The sequence below is a fragment of the Fukomys damarensis genome, unplaced genomic scaffold (assembly GCF_012274545.1).
Source record: "Fukomys damarensis isolate Sample0158 unplaced genomic scaffold, DMR_v1.0_HiC HiC_scaffold_28, whole genome shotgun sequence".
NCBI lineage: Eukaryota > Metazoa > Chordata > Mammalia > Rodentia > Bathyergidae > Fukomys > Fukomys damarensis.
Window position 1 is genome coordinate 7,340,992 of NW_022900940.1, and position 21,927 is coordinate 7,362,918.

At 43.1% G+C, this 21,927-nt stretch overlaps 1 protein-coding gene across 3 annotated transcripts in view; it reads right to left on the bottom strand.

Moving 5' to 3' along the window:
- Pdzrn3 (PDZ domain containing ring finger 3) overlaps positions 1-21,927 on the bottom strand; it is a 387,594-nt gene that overhangs the window by 201,799 nt on the left and 163,868 nt on the right. For 2 of the 3 annotated variants that reach the window (XM_010629965.3, XM_019208309.2), the window contains 2 exons: positions 6,807-6,893; positions 464-571 (listed from right to left, as the gene is read on the bottom strand). In XM_010629965.3, the coding sequence (XP_010628267.1) occupies positions 464-571; positions 6,807-6,893 (195 nt within the window). Of the gene's footprint in view, positions 1-463; positions 572-6,806; positions 6,894-21,782; positions 21,922-21,927 lie in introns of those variants that run through there. The other variant, XM_019208308.2, reaches the window with a different exon arrangement.

Here is a 21,927-nt window from a genome sequence, read left to right on the forward strand (position 1 = left end):
ATATATATATATATAAAAGAGAACAATGCATGTGTAAAAATAACTGAGCGCTCTGAGGACATTAGAATGACTCCAAAGCTGACACAGTTGTGCCCTGGTAACCAACAAGAACAGAGTCACAATTTGTACAACAGGGATTTCTCATCTGGTTCTAACTAACATACAACCCTCCAACGGTTTTTGCACAAAGTTATAACTGAAGCATACAAAACATACACAAGTCCACATGAAAGGAGCCAAATCGTGAACATGCTGCCCATAATCCAGCTTCTCTGTATTTAACAAAAACTTAACCCCACGGCAATCAACACTCAATCTGGTTCCACATGATTGGAGAAGTGCACCTCCTACCCAACCATCCACCACTTGAGGCTTTCCACCCCAACCATCCATCGTGCTGTGAGCCAGATGAAGATGGGATGGCATTCAGCCTTTGAAAAGACACTGGCCAGTGTACACATACCTCAATAATCCTGTCATGAATTTGCAGGCCTCCGTCCTTGGCTGCGGGCCCACTGTCAACTATTTTGGATACAAAGATTCCTTCGCTGGATGATCCATCTTGGTTGTCCTTTGGGTTAAAAAAACACGGGCATGAATGCTAGGCATGAAGTTGATCATGAAAATAAAGTCTGCCCTCTTAAAACAGTTACTGTCCCTTCTTTGTCAAAAGCTGCAATACCATAAAAGCTGTTTACTTCATCTAGTTTTTTTTAAATCTAAAATGAACATATACACATTAAAATATTTCAAACCACAGCACAAATGAGGGAATATTAAGTGTCTACTGCCCCCAGCCTATTCTTGTCTTTCTTGTGCTATAAAGCATCTATTTCAGATTGTGCATCCCTTCCAAAATACTTTAAAGCATCACCCTCTCAAGCACGCATCTTCCTTTTTCATGCACTTATTGGGGTTTTGCCAGCTCTACTCTTACATCTTTGCTTCTGTCACTTAATGCCACAAATCTTGATGATCTTCTAACGTCAACCATTTACCCTTCTGTTTCCCTCTCCTCCTCCCTCCTCCTCTCTCTGACTACCTTCTCCTTTCCTCCTTTCATCCCTCCCTCTCTCCTTCCCTCCTTTCTTTCTTCCTTTCTTCTTTTCCTCAGTGGTGCTGGGACTGGACTGAGCTACACACCCTGTCCCCACCCTACTTCTTGAAGCATCTGAAAAGTATCCTAGCATTTAGATAATGAGCACTGCTACCAGCTGTTGCTACTAGAAACAGTGATGCAGTAAAACACTCCTACCTGATTTTGAAATATCTTTGTTAGTATACACCTAGTGCAAATCCCTAGCAACTGAAACTCTTGGGTCAAATGTGTACAATTGATAAATACTGCTGAATTGCCCTCCAGAGAGTTTGTACTGATAATTCATTAAACAAAGTGTTCTCCCACAATCTCTCCTGAACAGAGCATCATTAAACTGGTCAATATCTAATAATCCAATTTTGAAAACAGGTATTTTGGCTTTGTTCTGATTTGTATTAGAAAAGCTCATATCCCTCCCACAAATCCTAATAGATTTTGATCTCCAAACTCCTCCTGTCACTTTAGATCTCTGAAACCTCAGGACTAAGATTTTCTGGGAAAGAAACTCATTTCTCAACTCCTTTCTTTTCTTAAAACCAAAAGGCTCCAACATGCTCATAAAAACCCTCCCAGCTTGTTCAGGAACTTCTTTCCAAACAGCACAGCACTGAATTCTTTCCAAATGTGTGGATTAAATTTCTAGTGATTAACAGATGAATTTATAAATTAAATGGCAGGAGCATATGTTGTTTCCAAACAAAATCATTTGAAAAGTAAGCTGAGGATGTTCTACAAAAATTTCAAAACCTGTAACAGTATGGTAAATTCTTCCCCATAATGCCATAAGATCTATTTTAATACTTACTCTGCATAAATATATAAAGATGCCACTGTCAAAAAACTAACTATGAAAATATAGCACTTTCTTCTTTAAACAGCACCCTGGGACCATATTCTGAACAGGGAAAGGGATTACTCTCAATGTGGTTCAACTGGTCCCCCTTCAACAGTAACTAAGAATGTTTGGGAAAACATTCTCCTCCTTCTCTCCCCTTTCCCTGCTTCCCACAAAATCCCACACAACACACACACACACACACACACACACACACACACACACACACACACACACTCCCCTCACCCTTACCCTCTCAAATATATGATTCATCAGAACAAATGAAAATCACAACCTAAAATGCCCATGATGTGTTTTTCCCAACATCTATCCCCACATGACAAAGACAATCTCTAACTGCCATCAGGATCCCGTCAACACTCTTTCCAGAGCGGCGTCAGCAATTCTGGGGGTGCTGTGTCACATTAGCTATGCCCCAAATGCACCCTTGCCTAGCATCCCAGCATTGTGTATGGGCCCACTGGACACTAACTATGACCATCCAAGGACCTCTGTGCCCCTTTCCTCTCCCAACAGCCTCACTGAGGCGCTAGTCCCAAGGCACCTGGGTGGATCTCTAGAGGCACACCCCAAGGGGGCGCACAGGCTGCACACCAGCTTCTATGTACTGGGAATATTCAAGGCACTAGGAATGTTGTGCTCCGTGCGCACCATTTCATCCACATAATAACCATATGAAATAAGCATCCATTCCACAGAGTAAAACCTGGAGACCTAGAGAGGTTAAAATAGTTTTCCAAGGTCACACAACTAAAATGCGTCACAGCTTGGCTTTGTACTGAAGCTAGATCAACTCTCTTGCACTTGCTCTGTATGTAATTCTCTCTCCAACTGAGAAAAAAGCTCAAAATATGTATACACAATTTGGGTAGTTCATGTTTCAGGCTGTACAATATCCCAACAGAGGAACTTGAAGGGTCTCACTAAATCACCAAAGATCTATGAGTAAACTTGAGTTCGCTGTGAACTGATTTCAATATATCAAATGAAAAGAAACGTGTGTTTCCTTTGATTTAACCACTTCACATTTCTTGGATCAAGAGGAAGAAAGAGATAAGGAATGGAATTTTGGCTCTGGTTTGTTTTACAAAATACTACACTGTATATCAGTAACTATTCTCAAAGAATAGAAAAATCAAGCAAAATCAGAGAAGAACAAGGACAAGCAATTACAAATACTAGAATATATGTTAAATTAAGACAGATGGTGACGGTTTGTGCTTAAAAAACCACAGAAAGCACAAAATCAAAGAACATCAGATCAAGCTCATCCTCGACAGCTAGATTTTTCTCTTAGAAGCCATCTCTTTATTCCTTGTTTGGCCCCTCTCCTACCACATTCTAAGTTACAGCTACTTATCAAGGTGAACTAACATGACGTGGGGTTTATTTTGTTTTGCTGGTTTCGGTAAAAGAAAAACGAAAGGGATTGTTTTCATCCCAGGGGTACCTGGAGATACAGTGCTCTTGCCAAAGGTTTAAGTAAAAAAAGTCTGATACACCAAACCGGCTGCCGCTTCTTCAGGGCTCTCAGGACTAAGGAATGATGCAATCCTGCCAAGAGCATTACACACAGTGGCACACAATGATGAACCTTAAGTCGGAGCTCCGGGGTTGGGCCATTTCACAAGCCGACCAAGCGTCTAACAGGAATCCCTTGGGAGACGGACGGAAGGACGCACGGACACGCACACACAGACACACACACACACACACACACACACATCATTTGAACTATGCTTTACTTTCAGTGCTAACATTGCATTTGTACTGTTGCGCTCATCTTGGCTTTTTAGCATACAGTCAGCGACCTGCCAGATTTGCCCAGCAACAATGTAGAATACATTTCGATTTCATTAAGCTATTTTTGCTTATCAATACAAGTTTGTTGTTTTGTTTTGTTTTTTTAAGAAAAAAACACAAAGGCAAATATATTCATGTGGAATTAAATTTTCCTCTGGGGCAGACATAAGTAGTTCTTGCCGAAAGACCACATAAACTGAGAACACTTATGAAAGCTACAAAATGAGGTCTGGATTGTATTTGAATCTGCTTTTTAAAGGAAAAAGAAAAGAACTTGAAACATACTCTTGGATAAGCACAAGGAAGTAATATATTCCCAGTGAGCGGGGGCAGGTCACTCCATTCCCGGTGAGGTGTAGAAACCAGCCACCCTCCTCACTGGCACTGACATAGTAAGTCTCTGAGCAATCAGCAACCACAGACACACCTCACCATCCCAGAGTTCTGCAAACTCAGGGCTTTGATGTGGCTGAGCTAGACGACCCGAGGTCTTCCTAGCCCGGGTTCTTCTAGCTGCAGAAACTTTGTTTACTGAAGTTGTTTCTGATAATAATGGGTGAGTAGAGTATGAAAAATAACTACAAAGATAAGTCAAGGATGCCTGTGCTCAATGGCAAACATGTTTTCCATAAGTGGGAGAGCGTATGGTAGCATTCTGTTGTTTCATGAGGTCAAACATTTAACTACACATCCCACCTTGCTCCTCCCTCACCCCTCCTAAGGCTGGGGAATGCCGACCCTTGCTGCTGGGCAAGATCAGAACAGCTTGATGGCATGCAGCCTGGGACCTTAACCAACTGGTAATAGGTAAAAATAAAAATACACCAAGCTCACATGATCCTACAGCTTCTTAGGAATTTCACAGAGATAACGGGAGAAACACAAATATGTGAGCACATTCCTTGGGTTGAGTAAAGTGGAAATAACAGCTGCTCCCACTCACCTATGCATTTACACATTAATGGCATCATTTAATGGTGTATGTGACAGATAATATTCATCATCTTAATGGCTACAAATCACTTGTAACTAAGCTGTCATTTCTTATAAAAAAAACTTTTTTTGCTTTTCTGTTTTTGAAACTCTGGCTTTGGCTAAAAACTAAGCATATTTATAGATCTCTTCGTAGCCAGGCACAATGGTACATACATGTAATCCCAGCACTTTGGGTGCTCAAGCAGGAGGATTACAAGTTCAAATCCAGCCTGGACTTAGTGAGATCCTGTCTCAAAAATAAAAATTTTAAAATGGCTGGTATGTAGCTCAGTGTTTAATATTATGTATGTGGCCCTAGGTTTAATTTTTAGTACCACAAAACTGATCAATCAATCCATCAATCAATCTCTCTCTGTCACTCCCTTTGAGTGATGCCATGCTTGGTCACTCATTATTCTAGTTATTCAAATGCTAGACCCCATAACTGAGCAGGCCTTTTATGATCAAATCCCTGATTTCTTCTCCTAGCCTCTTTCTGACTGCTCCTTGACCCAAATCACTTTCTCTACTACTTGTAATCCCCCAACTCCCAACTCAGCCACTGCTCCAGGAGTTTTAGGGACTGCCAAATCCCCCACCCTGGGGATTGTTCATTATTTCCAATCTCAGTGTCTTCAAAAACAGGTATGTGAAACACAAGGCACTGGGGTGACTGAAGGTACAGGTTCAAAATTGTTTTCATAATAACATTTTAATTTAGTTGTTTACAATTCTCCCTTTGCTTGTAACTCTATAAAACAGCAATAGATTAGCTCAAGAGTTAATATATGCAGGTATTTTGTAGCTAAATATACTCTTTTGTTTATAGTCAAGAGTACTCAAGTACAAACACACACACACACACACACAACAAAAACATGTTTTGATCTAGCAAACTCCCACTGCTCTTTATCAACTCATCTCCAATGACCCCTCTCTAGGATGCCTTCTCTTCCAGTGTTAACTGGTCCTTCAAGGCATCTCCAGCCGGATCTGGGCACAGAGTGTTACACTAAGGAGGGCAGTGCCACCCTCTCCTGCCTCACTGGACATGATGTGCCCATCCTACTCCATCTACACATGAGCTCCATGAGGGGAGAGCATACTCACCCCACAGCTGGAAGTCTTCTCATCCTGTAGGATTGTCCTCAGTGTCTCCCCTGCCTTTTCTGACTACTTTAACTGAGGATGGCCTTGACGTTTTGGAATGTCCTATATGCCACCCTCCATTTCCTTTCTTTATTGCATTTCTCCCAACCTATAGTTTCCATATTGATTTCTTTTTTGCCCTATGTTCCCACTGGGACATCTATTTCCCAAGTTCATTGATGCCACCTCCTAGGTCTCTACTAGATGCCCCCAGCCCTTAGCTAACAACCCATATTCAATACTTATGTGTTGAACAAGCAAATCTTAATGAAATAAATGAGGAAATGGTTAGGGAAAGAACAGAGAAAGGGATTCCACACACTCAGATAATGCCTCTTGAAAGGCAAGATTCTGAAACACATCCTTGGCTATTCCCCACAGCCCTTTCTGCAGACATTCTCCTCAAAGCTCAACTGACAGATGTGAAGTTGGCCTCTTCTTTCTGAGGAGGGGTCAATGATGATGAATGAGGTGGCCAAAGAACAGAAGTGGGAGGGAAGACTGGAGATGCGACAACTCAGATAGTAGGGTACCATCCCTCACTAACGAAGAGCTGACAGAGCAGAACTCAAGGTCTGACTTCTACTCAGATAATCCGCACCCCAGCTCAGTTTAGGAGGGTGATTTGTACCCAGTTCCATCTGTACACATCCCACACAACTTCATTCACCCCAACTGCCACACAATCAAAAATGCACCCCAAAAGCTAAACTATTTACACGTGCCGGTGTATTACTAGGACAGCACTAGTGTAGGGAACACAACAAAATAAAAATCCCTGAGTGAAGATGGTAGGCAAACAGACTGCTCTCTAATTACAGGCAGTGCAACAAGTCAGCAAGGATTCCACTCCTCACCCCTCAAATCTTAACCTCTCTTTCAGCTACCCAAGGGAAAGGTGAAACAATTTAGCAATTAACATACCACACACAGCCGGCCACCGATAATATTGAATCCCAAGGAGCCAGAATCCCGATGCAGGACAAGGGTCAGGCTTTTGGTTTCTTCACCCTGCAGGGAACAAATGAGTCCAAGTGTTTATTTACAAACAGGAACACAGTGATAGTAATTATCTTTCTCTCTAAGTGGACTTGGGACTACTGAGCTAATCATTTCATAAATCTTCTCTCTGTTGGGAAGCTTAACCAAGGAAAACTTTGGAACCCAATCTGAAATTCCATCCTGTCTTTAGGAGACTGCAAACATGTCTAACCCTGGAACGACCACCTAAGAATGTCTGGAGGTCTCCAGACATGCCTCACGACCATTTTTTATCAATGACTCCCTGGTCTGCAAAGCAGCTTTCTTTTGACTCGCCCATTGGATGCTGGCCGTCTAGACGGCTACTTTCTGTTTGTTTCACAACCATTCTCAACGGCTGCATTCATGCCATGTCATGAAAGGTTCAAATGGCAATGCTCTTGGAAGTCTGAGGGCAACACAGCCCCATCAATAGTCATCTCTGTTTGGGGGATGTGGGGAGAAACAGCACACGTTAAGTCAGATGCACACATGAAGGGAAAGCAAAAAATCCTGAATCGTACTGGAAAAGGGGAAGGGGCATGTTAACAAAGTCAGTACTGTCCAATCCATGTGAAACACACAGCTGTTTAACACAAAATACTCTGTTGAAGGCTGGTCAGCATGAAAACCTTTAAACAAGCAGAAGTCACCCAAGCAGGTCACACAGGCACAATGTTCAACGGGCCAAAGTGATGGAGATAACAGGGCACCTCAGCTAACACTCTCAAGTCAACTGACAGAGGAATAAAAAGGGATTTAACCTTAGGCACACGCTGTCACTTAATATCCTTTCACTTAAACACTGAACTCACTAATATACCTTTGAGATGTTTCTAATTAATGAATGAGATACAAAACCTCACATGGATTGAGCATAAATTTAACATTCGTCTCACGGCTTCCATTAAACCATGGTATTATTTAAAATATGAGATATGCAAAATAAGCTTGTGTTAATAACAACACTAGAAGCTTATTACGAGAGATTTTTATTCTGTTATTTATTGCTTCCCTAAGTACCTAACAAAGCCCAAAAGAGTCTCTTTAATGGTAGACTATTTCATGAGTTTCTTTAAAAAATGTCCAATCAACAGCATCTCCACCCAAAGGTTGTTACAAATGTTAACAATCTTTGTAATAATCTGAGCAGTTATAAGGGAGATGATTTTCAATGCTGTTAACAAGATAAAAATTTAGAATTATCATTTTGAGATGTAAACAGAAAGAATCTCAAAGTGAAACAGTATCTTTCTGTTTTGGACACTGAAAAACTTATTAAATCCATTTCTTGCCTTGCTATCTTAAAGGGATGAAAAAGTTAGAAATACATGAGAATTGGAACAAGTTACCTTACATATCTTACACACCTGTCTTTCATAACTAATCAGTGGTAGGAACTGCACAATTGCATATGAATCTAAGGCAGGTGGCTTTAGTGTGACAATCTCAAATGATGTATAAAGAAGAATGTACAATCAAATGATTGCAAAAATTAGTTTCAAATCTACTGTGTGACAACAACTTAAAAAAGGAAGGAAGAATGTACAGGAGGATAAAAAAGAAAATCTCATTATACTGTATTATCAATGGCAAGCATTTATCATTGCTTACAATAGTCCAGAAACTATACTGAATGCTTAAATTCTTGATTTCATTTACTGATCCAACTAATCTTATCACTGACACATTACCATCCTTTTGGTACATGTGGAAGACTGAGCAGGAGTGATTCAGAAATTTTTTCCCACATCAGAGAGCCAGTAAAATGTTGAGCTGGTATTTATCCCCACGCCCTCCAACTCTAGACCTTAATTACTCCTCAGCACCACTCACCTTTAAGTGTAGACTGCGGAAGATAATTCTACATACATTAGCAACATCTTTGTTCCTACCTCAGATGGTTCAATAGTTATCGTTCCCAAAAGGAGCTCATTTATAAGAGGTTTTACCCAGAAGAGCAAATTCAAAGCAAAATTCCAATCCTGAACATTGACATTGGGGGGTAGGGGGTGGTTTGGGGTTTTTTGGTGGGTGATATGAGGGATCAAATTCAAGGATTCTCTCACTGATCTACAACCTCCACCCTTTTTTATTTTTGTTAATTTTGATGCAAGGTCTTACTAAAGGTATCCCGGTGAAATTTGAAATGTCTTTCCTAATGACTCAGCCTCCTTCAGGGCTGAAATTAAAGCCATGTACTACTGAGCCTGCTTTCAGGAGTTATGAAACTTTTCACATCCAAAAAGATGCCCAAAGTTATCCAATCTTGCCCTGGTCTCAGGGATCTGGGTTTTTTTGCGGGGAGGGGGGCAAATGAAACAATGCCTTAAACACATCATTTCTCAGCCAAATCAAAGCTTGCAAAGAACCTTTTGAAATAACCACATTGACCTATACTTCCTTGCCTATGCAATTGCTGGGAAAAAAGAAGAGTGTACTTATTTTTTACAAGCACCTTGACCCTGTCTGCTGTGCAGGAGGGTTAAACACTGGCTTGAGGTTGTAGGGCCTATTTTCGGACTCATTAATAACAGTAAATTGACGTGGAGAAGATTCAGCCCCAGATGCTAGGAGGGATACAATAAGAGAAAAGTTCAGTCAGCCATGAATTATTTTCATATTTCCATCTAATTTCCAAAGGTCAGATTCTATCCTCTCACTATGAGCTTGATTCTGATATTTTCCTTCCACTCTCCTCCTCGCAACAAGCTTAACTACTTTAATTTTTTTCAAGAGAAATATTAATGGAGATTTTAAAGACTAGACCTCATAAGACACATTTAACACATTAAACTCCCATTAACCATTTAACTTGTTCCTGGGCTCAAAATGTGTTAGGATGGAGGGTATTAAAATGATTCTCATTCAATGATGCATTCCACTAACTGAAAAGATGTATAAATTCAAGGTGGATAAAGGCTCTTACACACTGTGCCAAGATCGGTGTGGAAGTTAAGCTTAGCTGTCAACTTGGCTGGCTTGGAAGTCGCCTAGAGGATTGCTAAAGCGCTCTTCTGTGCATCTCGGTGGATGATGGAAGTGTGAACTTGGGTACTATCTCTAGTCCCTTGGGTATTTTCTCTTCGTCTTTGGCACTGTTCCCTAGTCTGCTTCCCAGCCACCATAAACTGAGCATCTTTGTTCTTCCGTTAGGTTCCCGCCTTGAAGCCAGCCAGTCACGGACAGATTCCTCTGAAACTGTAGTCAAATTAAACCTTTTCTCTTTTAAGTTCTGGATGTCAGGACTTTTTCCCAACCTGACCAATACAAGTGGTATCTATCACTTTATTGGTGACTTATACAGGAAAATTTTACATCACTGTTGTGCCTGCATAGTTTATCATAACCCATGTTTTGTGATTTTTCTCTATGATTTGATGTTGTCAAACAGAGGAAAGGGCCCTACTTCATGTGAACAACGGAACAGATGACAAATCTACCTTTCGAAGCAGGCATTAAATCAAGGCTGAATACCTGGAGGCATGAGCATTAGACAATAAAATAGCTTTGTAATTAGAGTTTAAACAAGCATAGTGGATTATACAATAATCACTGCAAAAATTAAGAGTGTCTGTTACAGTCTGAAGAATATCCTGAGAGTATTATGCCCCTACCAGGAAGAGCAGAATGGTTGAGATTCTGGACTTCGGAGTCAGTAAATGAGATGAGCTTCCTCATCCACAGAATGAGGTAACTGTCAATTTCCCAAGGTTTCCGTGAACTGTGAAAGCGCTCAGTAATACTTGCTAAGTGTACATAAGTGCCTGGGTCCACTGCCCAATAATGGTAAGTGCTCAAAACACAACCAGGTCAAGGGCTAAGATGGACACAGCTCAGCATCCAGGCCACGAGGAGCTTTTATCACACAAATTACTCTTTCGCAAAATCCAGCCAATGTAGAGTGTCGGATCCTAAACAAACTTAGTCATTCTAAAGCAAGCTTGGGAGAGCTGGGACCTACAGTGAAGTAAATAGAGTGCTCCAAGGTGTGAAAAAAAAATACAATGAATGTTTAAATTATTTTTTAAAGTATTATAGGAAAAAAACATATTGCCACGAATTCCCCTCAAAATACTCTCCGTCGCTTTGAACACATGTATTCTTTACCACTATTCTTACCACCTTCTAAAGCAGTTCTGGAAGTCTGTCCTCTGTCCTGAGTTCTTTGGTTGCACTGCTGTGGCTGCCTAACCTCCTGAATTGATCCAGAACACTCGCCTTTCACAATTATTTTGACTGTGGGAGGAACAGAAAGTCACACAGGGCCAGATCTGGGGAATAAAGCTGATGAGGCAACACTGTCATTTTCTTACTAGTGTGCCTTCCTGCTGGGTGGAACTGGCAGCAGTACTCACTGTAGTTTTGACCACACCTCATGAAGACACTCATAAAAGGAGACACCCAGAACAGCTTTGGAAAATGGAAAGAACGATGAAATAACTGTGTTCAAAATGAAGATGAGTATTTTGAGGGGGATCAGTGGCAATGTGTCTTCACTTTTTGAACTTTAAAAATTCACTGTGTATTTTGATCACATCTGGTGTATACCACATCTGTGGCACGTTCTGAGGACTGGTAGAGTAGTACCTGATAAGTGGTTTACATTCCAGAGGGGGCAGGAGGTAGGCAGGAGGAGGAAGACAAGGGGAGTGGCCCAGCCTAGACATGGAGAGAGCAGAAGGCAGGTAAGGCAGGCAGACAATGCCGATTTAAGAGGGCTGTGGGCCAGGAAAACAGGGAATCAGGCACACAGCATACCCGGGCCTGAAAGGAGATGGCCTTAGGAGCAAAGGGGATGCAAAACAGATGTTGGCTCACAACAGGACAGAGAAACATCAAGTTCAAGAAACTGGACTTGGAAGTGAACTGTGGAGGGAGAAGAGAGCTGGTGAGTTTGGGAGCACAGCATCCCTGGGCACTGCATGATACCCTAAACTGCTCTGAGTTCTACTAGATGAGGCATTCTTTTTTTTTTTTTTTTTTTGGTACCAGGGATCGAACTCAGGTCCTTGCACTTGAGAGGCAGGCAGCGGAACCACTGAGCTACATCCCCAGCCCTAGATGAGGCATTCTTGATGGGCTGGGCAGAAAATAAGGTGAAAAAGAGAAGAAAAACATCAGCCACAAATGGAAGTGAGGAGGCTCCTCCTTGATATCTCCTCTTAGAGATGGCTCTACTGCCCAGACAGCAGGTGCCTTTCCTTGTAGCCAGGTCTCAGGAGACATAGGAGTTCTGACCAAGCTCTTGGGTGGGAGATGGAGAAGGAAGCTGAGTACCAGCCTGCAGTCTAGTAACATCACTGTCCTTTGGCAGGTGGGCAGGGAGCTCTAACAGGCCCTTGGCACCCTATCCCCTACCCCAAACCTCAATTTAAAGGGGGAAGCTTGGTCCCTAGTGCAATGAAGGTTTCCATGGGAGAAGCTTGGGTCTTCTGGGCTGGGAAAGAGAAGAAATACATGGAACTTGGAAAAGGAGCTCTGGACATCAAGACCTAAACGAAGACCTAAACCACCCAAAGCACCGAAGCCAACAAATCACAAGCAGAAATGGATGGTCCGTTGTCAGAAATATGCAGCTGATTTTGCTTAAAATATACTTTGCTATCATATGTTAACATTATAGTAACGCCTAGATCACTGTTAAAATGCCTGAATGATAATCTGCTCAGCTTTCATCTTGAGTTCTAACAATGTAAGAATCTGTGGCAAGGCTGCAGGGAAATTCACAGTAAAAAATTAAATAGCGAAAATACAATCCTGCCCAGGATAACATTTCACATAACTTTCCACTCAAGGATGGACCATATATACGTGAGTGGTCTCATAAAATGATACCACCTAGTGTCATCACAGCCATGTGAATAGGAATACATTTTCTGGCTCTTGTACTCCAACTAATTACCTAACAATACTTTTCTTAGAACACATCCCTGTTGTTGAGGGCTGAGTGATTGTCTTTATCAAATCACCTATGAGGGCTACTTTTAAATTATTTAAGCATTCAAGAATGCAAACCATCTCTGACAGGCAAAGTCTCTTTTCATTTCAGCATTTCTGTCACTGTTGTTCTCCCCAAAACAATCTGGCCTCAGAAGCTTGGATGGGTGCCACCTCTTAATCAGTGAAGCCACTTCTAGGTCCATGCATGTCACCCTCACTGAGGGTTACTCCTTTCTGTCAGTGATGGGTGTTTCCCAGTCCTTCATGTCACAGGCTCCCAGAGAGAATGGGCTGCACTGGAAAGCTGCCCAGTGTGGGTTTGGCGGCATGGAACACACTGACCGCTAGTCTGTGTCTATGGTGACAAGACACCTCTCAGCCTTGGATTATGCAAAGCTCACTGAGACTCGCACAGCTGGGAAACAGCTCTGTCTGTCGACTAGGGACATAAAAGCACTGTATATTTGGCTGTCTCCAGGCAAAAATGCACAGAGGTGGGGGCTGGGGGGCCAAGAGGCAGCGCAGGCTGCCAGAAGTCCTGCACTGAAGAGCTGAAGAGCCGGGATGTCTTCACTCCCTACACTCAATGCTTTTGTCCCCTTTGTAGTTCAAACTTTGTAACTTTTAATGAAGCAGGGCAGACTAAGCCCTCCCTGTAATTCAAACTCCAGTTCCAAAGAAAGGATTCTTGGAGGAAGAACAGAACAGGAAATTGTTTTGAGCCTAAGACTAGAGATGGTCAGTCATGAGGATGTGCTACAGATTAAGTGGAAACTGGATGCAGTCCGTGTATTAGCAGGGTAGGTCTGTCACCAAAACACGTGTACAGGCAATGACAAGAAACAAAGACATAGCTTTTCTGGAGTCACAGTATCTGTAGAACAGTAAATACATATCTATAAGACAAATAAGATATTTTTGAAAAATAATATTAAGACAAAATTTTTCAGTATTTCTATAGTTTTCTATCTATCTATCTATCTATCTATCTATCATCTATCTATTTATTTATTTGGTTTTTTGAGGCAGGGTCTCACTATGTAATTGAGACTGACCTGGGACTCACTATGTAGCCCAGGCTGGTCTTGAACTCATAGCCATCCTCCTGCCTCAGCCTCCCGAGTGCTGGGATTACAGGCATGCACTACCATGCCCAGCTTCTATAGTTTTAAAAATGTATTTGCTACTATAGTCACACCTTAGACATCCCTGAATGTTGAATTTTCTATTTCTATGAGATTGATTTCAAATTTTTATCTTTCTTTTGTCATTGACTCATTGGCTTTTCTGGTGATTAAACAGCCAAATACAATGCAAACCACCACCATTGATCAGTCCCATGAACCTTATTTAAAGCACTGGTGAATCTTAACACATCCACTGGATAGACAAAGGAGTATACTACGGAGAGAATGTCCGGATCCTTGCCAAATCCACGTGTTTGCATTCTAACACTCAAGGCGATGGCGCTAACAGGAGATGCCTTTGCCATCTGAGTAGGAATTAGTGATCATATAAGAAAGGACCTAGACAGACTCCTTATCCCTTCCACTACACGAGCACAGTGAAAGGATGGCCATCTACGAACTGGAAATGTGGCCTCACAAGTTACTGATCCACTACCATGATCTTGTGCATCATAGCCTCCAGAATCTGTGAGAAACAAATTCTGTTGTATTTAAGCTAACCAGCACATAGCATTTTTGTTATAGCAGCTCAAAGAATAACCTAAAGCATATTTGCTTTTCTCAGGACCCGAGTGAGGGTATTTGGAATGTTTGAAATTTAAACAACCAATTACCCAACCTGAAGCATTTTACTTCCCACATTACTAAGCGAAAACAGGCTGTTCAGCTATAAAACCCTAAATGTTTGCTTAGAGGAAGGTAGGAGCTTTGCCTGGCCAACCTCTCTTTAGCTTTGTCAATGTGAATGGGACAAACAAATATACTAACCCAACAACACTTGAGCTTCCGATTCCTCCTTTACGTAAGAAGTGGCAGTGAAAATGACTTGAACAGCTCTCATGCCTCTTCCCCCACTGAAAGTGTCAGAGTATAGATAGGCGGAGAAGGAGTTAAGACAACGCAATATGAGGCTTACAATGAAAACTGTGAATCTTTGAGTAAAAATCTCTCCCTTTTCTCTGTAACACCCACTTCAAATTTCTCATGTTTTTTCTACAGCTAATTCAAAAAAGTGCTGAAAGCCCAAGGGTGCCTGGCAATTAACAGATATTTTAATACATGCTTGATAAATCTTACTGTGCCCTTGATGTGCATATACTTCCTCTTAATAACTACTGTGTGAGCTGGCGTGTTACCATCCCATCTTACAGCTGAGGCAGTTAAGACTTTAGTGTGGGTTACACGGTCCTTCCAGAGTCCATCCGCAATAGGGCTGGTGATATGGCGGCCTGAATCAGCAATTCTAGCCACACAGAAGCTCTACGCAGGGCACCCTGAAGCCTGCCCACTGACCCCGACGGCCTCATGAGACGTCACCCCTCTCTTGATCTATATGCAGTAAGGATGAGAGGCACCTGGAAACAGCTGTCAGCAAAGTTCCTGGGTGACCTCTCTGCCCAGGATTCAGCTCTGCACACATATTCCCCTGTCCTGGGGATGGAGCTGCTGTAGGGCCCACTCACAGGAAAGCAACGTGATGTCTGCCTTTTCACTTCCTCATAATGATCTTTGGGGAGCAGGCGAGAAAGATGGCCACACAGTCCATCTGTTAGTTATTTTCTTTACAAGAGTAATCATTATGTTACACCACCTCCCCTTCTTCTTGAACTGGCTTACTAGGCCGCCATTACTCAGGGAGAGACTGCGGCTGCTTCACAGCTAAGAAGCTAGGGGGAGCAAAGAAGGAAGAGTTGTGCTGTCAAAGGCACGAGTGGGTGTCTTATTGGTCCCACGGGTTACAGCAGCTTAGCTTAGCGTCACCTATGTATCTAAGGGTGACCACCACAGTACCTGGCACTTCAGATAGAAGAGTATGAGGGGGCTAAACAGCAGGAGTGCATTTGGAAGGGTTTCATTTAGTTTGTGCCATCAACCACTCTTAACTAGGGTAAAAATTAAAGACATAAGGCACTACTCCATTCAGGACACTATCTCTTTATTCTTTTTTATGTTGTCTAAATCTCCTTTATAGGAGGATCTGTTTTGTTTTTATGTTCTACGTGGCTCTACACTGGACTTATGAAACTGGGAGTTATGGCATGGGGCAAACACATTTTATCACTAGGGACTAGAGGCGAACAGACAAACTAAAATGAACCAGGGAACATGTTGGGCACGTTACTTAACCTTCTGAGCTTCTGTGCATCCATATGTAAAATGAAGAAACTGGGTCATGGGTCGAGTACCTACTTCCCAGTGTCTGTTTGAGGATGAAATAAGAATATATCAACACCTCCATCCCACAAGGTGCTTCACATATATTACAAGCTTTTATGAAACCCTGCATAATACCTCAACAGGGGTAAAAAAAATGTTTTTCATAGTTTGGCAATGCTTATGAGCTTGGAGTTAGGTAACACTGGGTGCAAACCCCAACTATAAACTTAGAAATTAAACTTCTGGACTTAAGTTGCTTTATGATGTTTTATAATCTGCTTCTCCTAACCACCACCTCCCCAGAAAAAAATAAGGAAAAAAAGAAAAGGAAGGATGTGAGGAAGGGAGGGAGGGGGAAAGTAGTGTATCTAATAAAGAAGACAGAGAAGGTACTGTATGTATATACCCAGAGCACCTGAAGTATGTGGCAGCCAATGGAATTCAAGACCTCTTTCCTTTCTTTGAAAGCTCCTTAGTCTCCAGTTTAATGCATAACTGCTTTATAAATAGATTACTACCCACCAAACATTTTTACAGAGAGGCAAGCTTCACTCTGAAAACAGAAATAATGACTCACAGATAAATCTTGACAAAATTCCCAATTCGAATTGTCCAGTTAGGCTCAGTTAATACAGTGGAGCTGGGTAACGCATCTGTACTCCAAATTCTAATTTTCTTTACAAGTAACTGAAATAGAAGAGAAGTGACAGCCTGCAATTCTTTCAGCCTAAGTAGGCTGTTTTGTTAGATACAGTATGGGATGGCAATCTGCTCAAGCTTGTCAAAAACAAAATACACTGGACAACAAATGCTCTGATACATTTCAAAGCTTTCTAACATCTGGAACACCTTTGGACACAACTGTCTATTAAATTCACTTATCTCCAGTTCTAAAATGGACAAAATAGTTTCTTGGACTTGAGGCTTTGTACAACTTGATCTGGGTGGATCTAATGGAAGAAAAATGATGATTCCCCAAAACCTGGAAACGATTTTGTTAATGGAGGTGGGTGTCAAAGAAAAACTCATTCTTTTTAAACACATGCCTTCTCTTGGTTAGCAGCCTGAAAAGTTCTGATGAATGACAAGACAGCTCTTTCAATCTTGAATTCATCCACAGAACAGGTATTAAGAGCTTACAGTGTGCAAGGCAATGGACCAGGTACAGGGGACATAATCCTGAAAAGACAGACTCTTCCAATTATTTAGTTACAGCAAGGATGTCTGCATGAAAGGGCAGGGGATACTCTACCAGAGGGAGAGACCCTATAGCACCAGACATTGTTGGTGAGATTAGAGAAACTGGCTTCCTGAAGACAAGGATACTGAGGCTGACATGCAAAGGAGAATAAAAAGTCATCTACTGAGGATCAAACCTAAGTCCCAGGCAGAAGATCAAACCCTAAGTTCCAGATGGGAACAGCAGAAGGCCTGCAGTTTGCTCAGGGAAGAAATCACATGAAACAGCTGTGCAAAGGCCCAGAGGCATGACAAGGCTTTGGGGCACACTCATGGAGCCTCAGAGACCAGTGAAGTGGGAAGAAGAGATTGAAGGGGAGAAGAACACGAATAGAGGTGGGTCAGAAGGATCCAAATCGTGCTGGACCTTGAGGTCATCGAAGAGAAAGAGGAAGGTAAAGAAGGTTTTAAGAAGGCAAACTGAGAATCAGATTTATATTTCTAAGAGATTAGATTATGTGAGGTAGAGAATGAATTAGAGGGGAGCAAAAAGACATGTAGAGGGAAGAGTCGTTGTCCAGGCAAGTGATGATGGTAGCCGAGACAAACACCAATTTTGTTCCCCAATGCACATTTCAAAAAAAGACTCCATTTTTTTTTTACTGTCACAATTTGGGAAGCACTACTTTTCAAAGTATGAAACTGCTACACATCCTACTATACATACAACCATCTCCCCCTGCAACTCCTTCCAACAAACACAGACACACAAATTATGCATTCCAACTGTTAATTTTGTTGAGGCTACAGAACCCTGGTTTGCATGAGCATAATCAGTTGAATGAGCTGTTAAGCAGTGAACAGATTTAAGACATACTCAGGAGGTAAAAGCCACTGGAGGCAATGACAGACTGATGTCAGGTCTAGGAGTAGAAGGTATGAATCTAAAGTTTCTCTGTAACTCCAAGGAAGGTTTTATGAGAATGTTTCCTTTCCCTTAAAACACAAATGATATTTTTGTTCTGAAATGCTTTTGTTCTTAGAACAGGTTGCTAAGTTAGGGTGGGAAACAGGCTAAAGTGAAACCTCTCCCCCACACTGAAGTGTGGTACTGCCATATCCGCCGCGCTGGGTGTGGCCTCAGGCGGGATTGCAGTTACCTTTATAGATAATAATCAACTATAATTTAACTGCTAGCGAATGGGTTTCAAGATACTGTCACGATCTTCAAATGTTTTGAAAGGGGTATTTGGAAAAACGATCAGAGGGTTGAAAAGGCAGCATCACGGCAGGGTGCTTGCCTAGTATGCCTCAGTCCGTTGGTCTATCATCAGCACAATTAAATAGAATCAGTGTGTAGTAAAGATCAATGCATGCTTAGTGTATGTCTACACTTGAGCTTGAACTCTTAACTCAGAAGCTACTCACAGGACCAGCATCACAAAGGGTGCTTATTAAAAATATAGCATCTCAGGCCCCAAGGCAGCCTGGATGAGCATCAGAATCTCCAGGGTTGAGATGCAGGAATTTTTTAAAACAAGTTCTCCAGTGATTCCATTCATACTTAAAGACGCACTGATGTAACTCACATTTTATACGGGAGACAACATCTACACAAGCACAGCACTGTCAAACACTGAGCATTCAGCAGGTGTCCAAAAAAAACCCAAAAAACCTGACACCAAAGATAATCTGAAGAATGCCAGATCATTTATAGAACAAGCTTTAGGCTCTGAATCTGGTACCGAAAATCTTCTGAAGTGTTTCTTATCTATTTCAGCTTGTAACAGAGAAGCAAACATTAGAATTTAGAAAAAAATGAAACAAAAACATACATGAGCGTTTCCAGGTGACATAAATCCTCCTGCCTTTTGGAGGAGAAAAAACAGCATGGAGCAGGAACAGAGAGCTGGCTCCATAAAATAAACAAGTTCTAAAACCACTTCCAGAGTTTTTATGGCTGAGGCAGGGACAGCAAAACCTCTCAGCAAGGACAGCAAAACCTCTCAGCAAGGACAGCAAAACCTCTCAGCAAGGCCCACAGAGGGTTAACCTCAGAACAAGAGGCTTCAGCAGAGGCCTGCCAGGTCTGACTCCAGAGAAGCATTTCAGGGACCTTAAGGGTCAGGCCATCGCTGGCTGTTAGCAAAGCTGGCAGTGAGGTCCATGGAAGTCCACAGTTGGGCTCCAATTGCCGAATGACACTTGCCCTGTACACTCAGAATCGACATCTTGGCTCTAGGCTTAATACACTTATCTCTTCCATTTACCCAAGTTTCAAAAACATTCACAGTTTTGATTCAAGTATCCTATTTTTGATTCTGAGAGAGCATTTACCCAAATACTGCAGAAGGAAAACAGACAGGCAAGAAAGAATAATAAACTAGCTCAACAATGAATGATGCATAAACTCCGAGGGAGCCAAGAGCTTATTTGTAAATACACGTCGCTTTTAAAATGACGCAGGAAGTCCAGATGACAGCATCCATGGGAGAAACCGCCGGGAACTCCTTTGCCCCAAAGCTGGCGCCTGACTGAAAACCAAGCTTTGCCCTCTGTTTTGGTGACTCGCAGACTCACACCAGTCTTTTGTGTGCCTGTGCGGTCCTGGGTGAGCTGAGGAGCTGTAAATATTTGCCCTTCTCCCAGAGCTGGCCAGCTGCTGAGGCTGCAGCTGACAGACAGGCCAGGGGCCAGGAAGGGGGGGTGTCGGAAAACTTGCAGGCCTGTTGTGGGCATATGGAAGAAGGGGGCTGGAGCAGAGGAGGGGGAAGCAAAGCAGACATGGGCCCCTGGGGTCCCCCTGGGCAAATATGTTCCCTTCTCTTCCAGGCCATCTGGAGCAGACAACCAGAGGGGCAACAGCAGGGCCCAGGTCCCTCCTCGGGAAGGCAGAAGCACTCAACTGTTGAAAATGTGCTCTTGCAATCAGGGAAACGGGTGGCTCTCAACCTGGGCAATGCTGTGCCCAGATGACATCTGACAGGATCTGGACAGCTTGGTTATTGTGATTTGGGTGGGAGGGCTCCTGGCACTCAGCAAGTAGTGGCCACGGACTCAGCTGAATGCCCTACAGTGCGCATAGCAACCCCCAACTACAAAAAAGTAGCTACACACCCCAAATCTCATCCCACTCCAAGACTGAGGAGGCAGAGGCAGAACCCGAATCCAGCACTTTCCCCTGAGTGACTGAATGAGTGTGGACAAGTTACATAATGTCTGAGTCAGTTTCCTTGTCCGGAAGGATTAAACAGATAATGCATGTAGTGCTTCCTATGGTTGCTGGCACTTAATAAACACTGAGGAACTGGTGCTCATGGCTGTACCGACAGACAGCATGACGGTGGTTTTAGCTACAAAGACAAGTACACTGATTAAAACCCAGCTCTGGCCTTTGTGACCCAGGCACAAGACTCCTCCAAGCCTCTGTGTCTGCCGCCACAGAGTGGGAAGCACCACACCTATCTCACTCGATGCAAAAGGAAATGACTAGAAAGAAAGGATCGGGCGAACAAAGCAAGCCCTCGCTCACCCACCGTGGCTGTTGTACTTAATTACACCAAGCAGCAGCACCAAGGCATGGGCTCAGGAGATGCTCAAAACAACTGCAGGTGACACGTGTTGAGCATTTACTTGCCATCAGGCATGGTGCCAGAGCTTACAATACAGTCTCTGCCGGAAGAAAACCATCACCTTTTACATGGCGAGAAACTGAGGCACCTGCAGAGGTTAAGCCACAAAGTCGTCCGGCTGCTTAGCTGTTTGAAAACAGTTGTCACTCTGAAGAAAACCTCACAGGGTGCCTGCGGTGCTTTACCCTCCCATATCTCTAGGACTCGAGTTCCAATGCAGAGAAGTGAAGAAGCTTCCTCAAGGTCAGCCAGTGCTGTGGCAGCAAAGCCTGTGTTTGATGCAGCCGGTTTACACAAGAGGCCCCTGTCCTGGCCACCTTCTCAACACACTGCACTGGCTTCAGTTCCCTTTCTTCTTTCTGGAACTGTGGCGGGTCATGAGCACAGTTCATGCTGTGATGTGTCCTATCTATAAGGTCCATGGTTTCCCAATTTAAGAACGCAACTTCCCTGAGGTCTCCTGGCCCGGCTGTGCAGTAGTGAGTGTCACAGCAGAGCTGCGCCTTCCTCGGGAGCCCCATTTTCCTTGCTTACTCTACACTCTATGGTGGGTTCCTTTACCCCTTCTAGACCCCCTAAACGTTATAGCCATACTGGGCCTGTAGGGACCAGAGTCTGAACTCAGGGTCCACGACATGCACGTGGTAATTTAGCGGACAAGCGCTGGAGGAGCAGGGCAGCAAGGATGCTCCCGGGAACTGGCATCCCAGTGCTCCGAGGGCGAGGACCTGGGTCACCAGGGGACCTAGCAGCGGGGCGCCGCGAAAGAAGCAGACTCCTACCTTGCTGCTGCCCGGCTGCGCGGCCACGCAGCGGCTGAGTGAATCGAGGCGCGCGCTGTACTCGGTGAACTTCTTCTGGTAGCGCAGCGCGGTCATCTGCAGCTCGAGCTGCGCGGCAGCCAGCTGCGCCACCAGCGACTTCTCG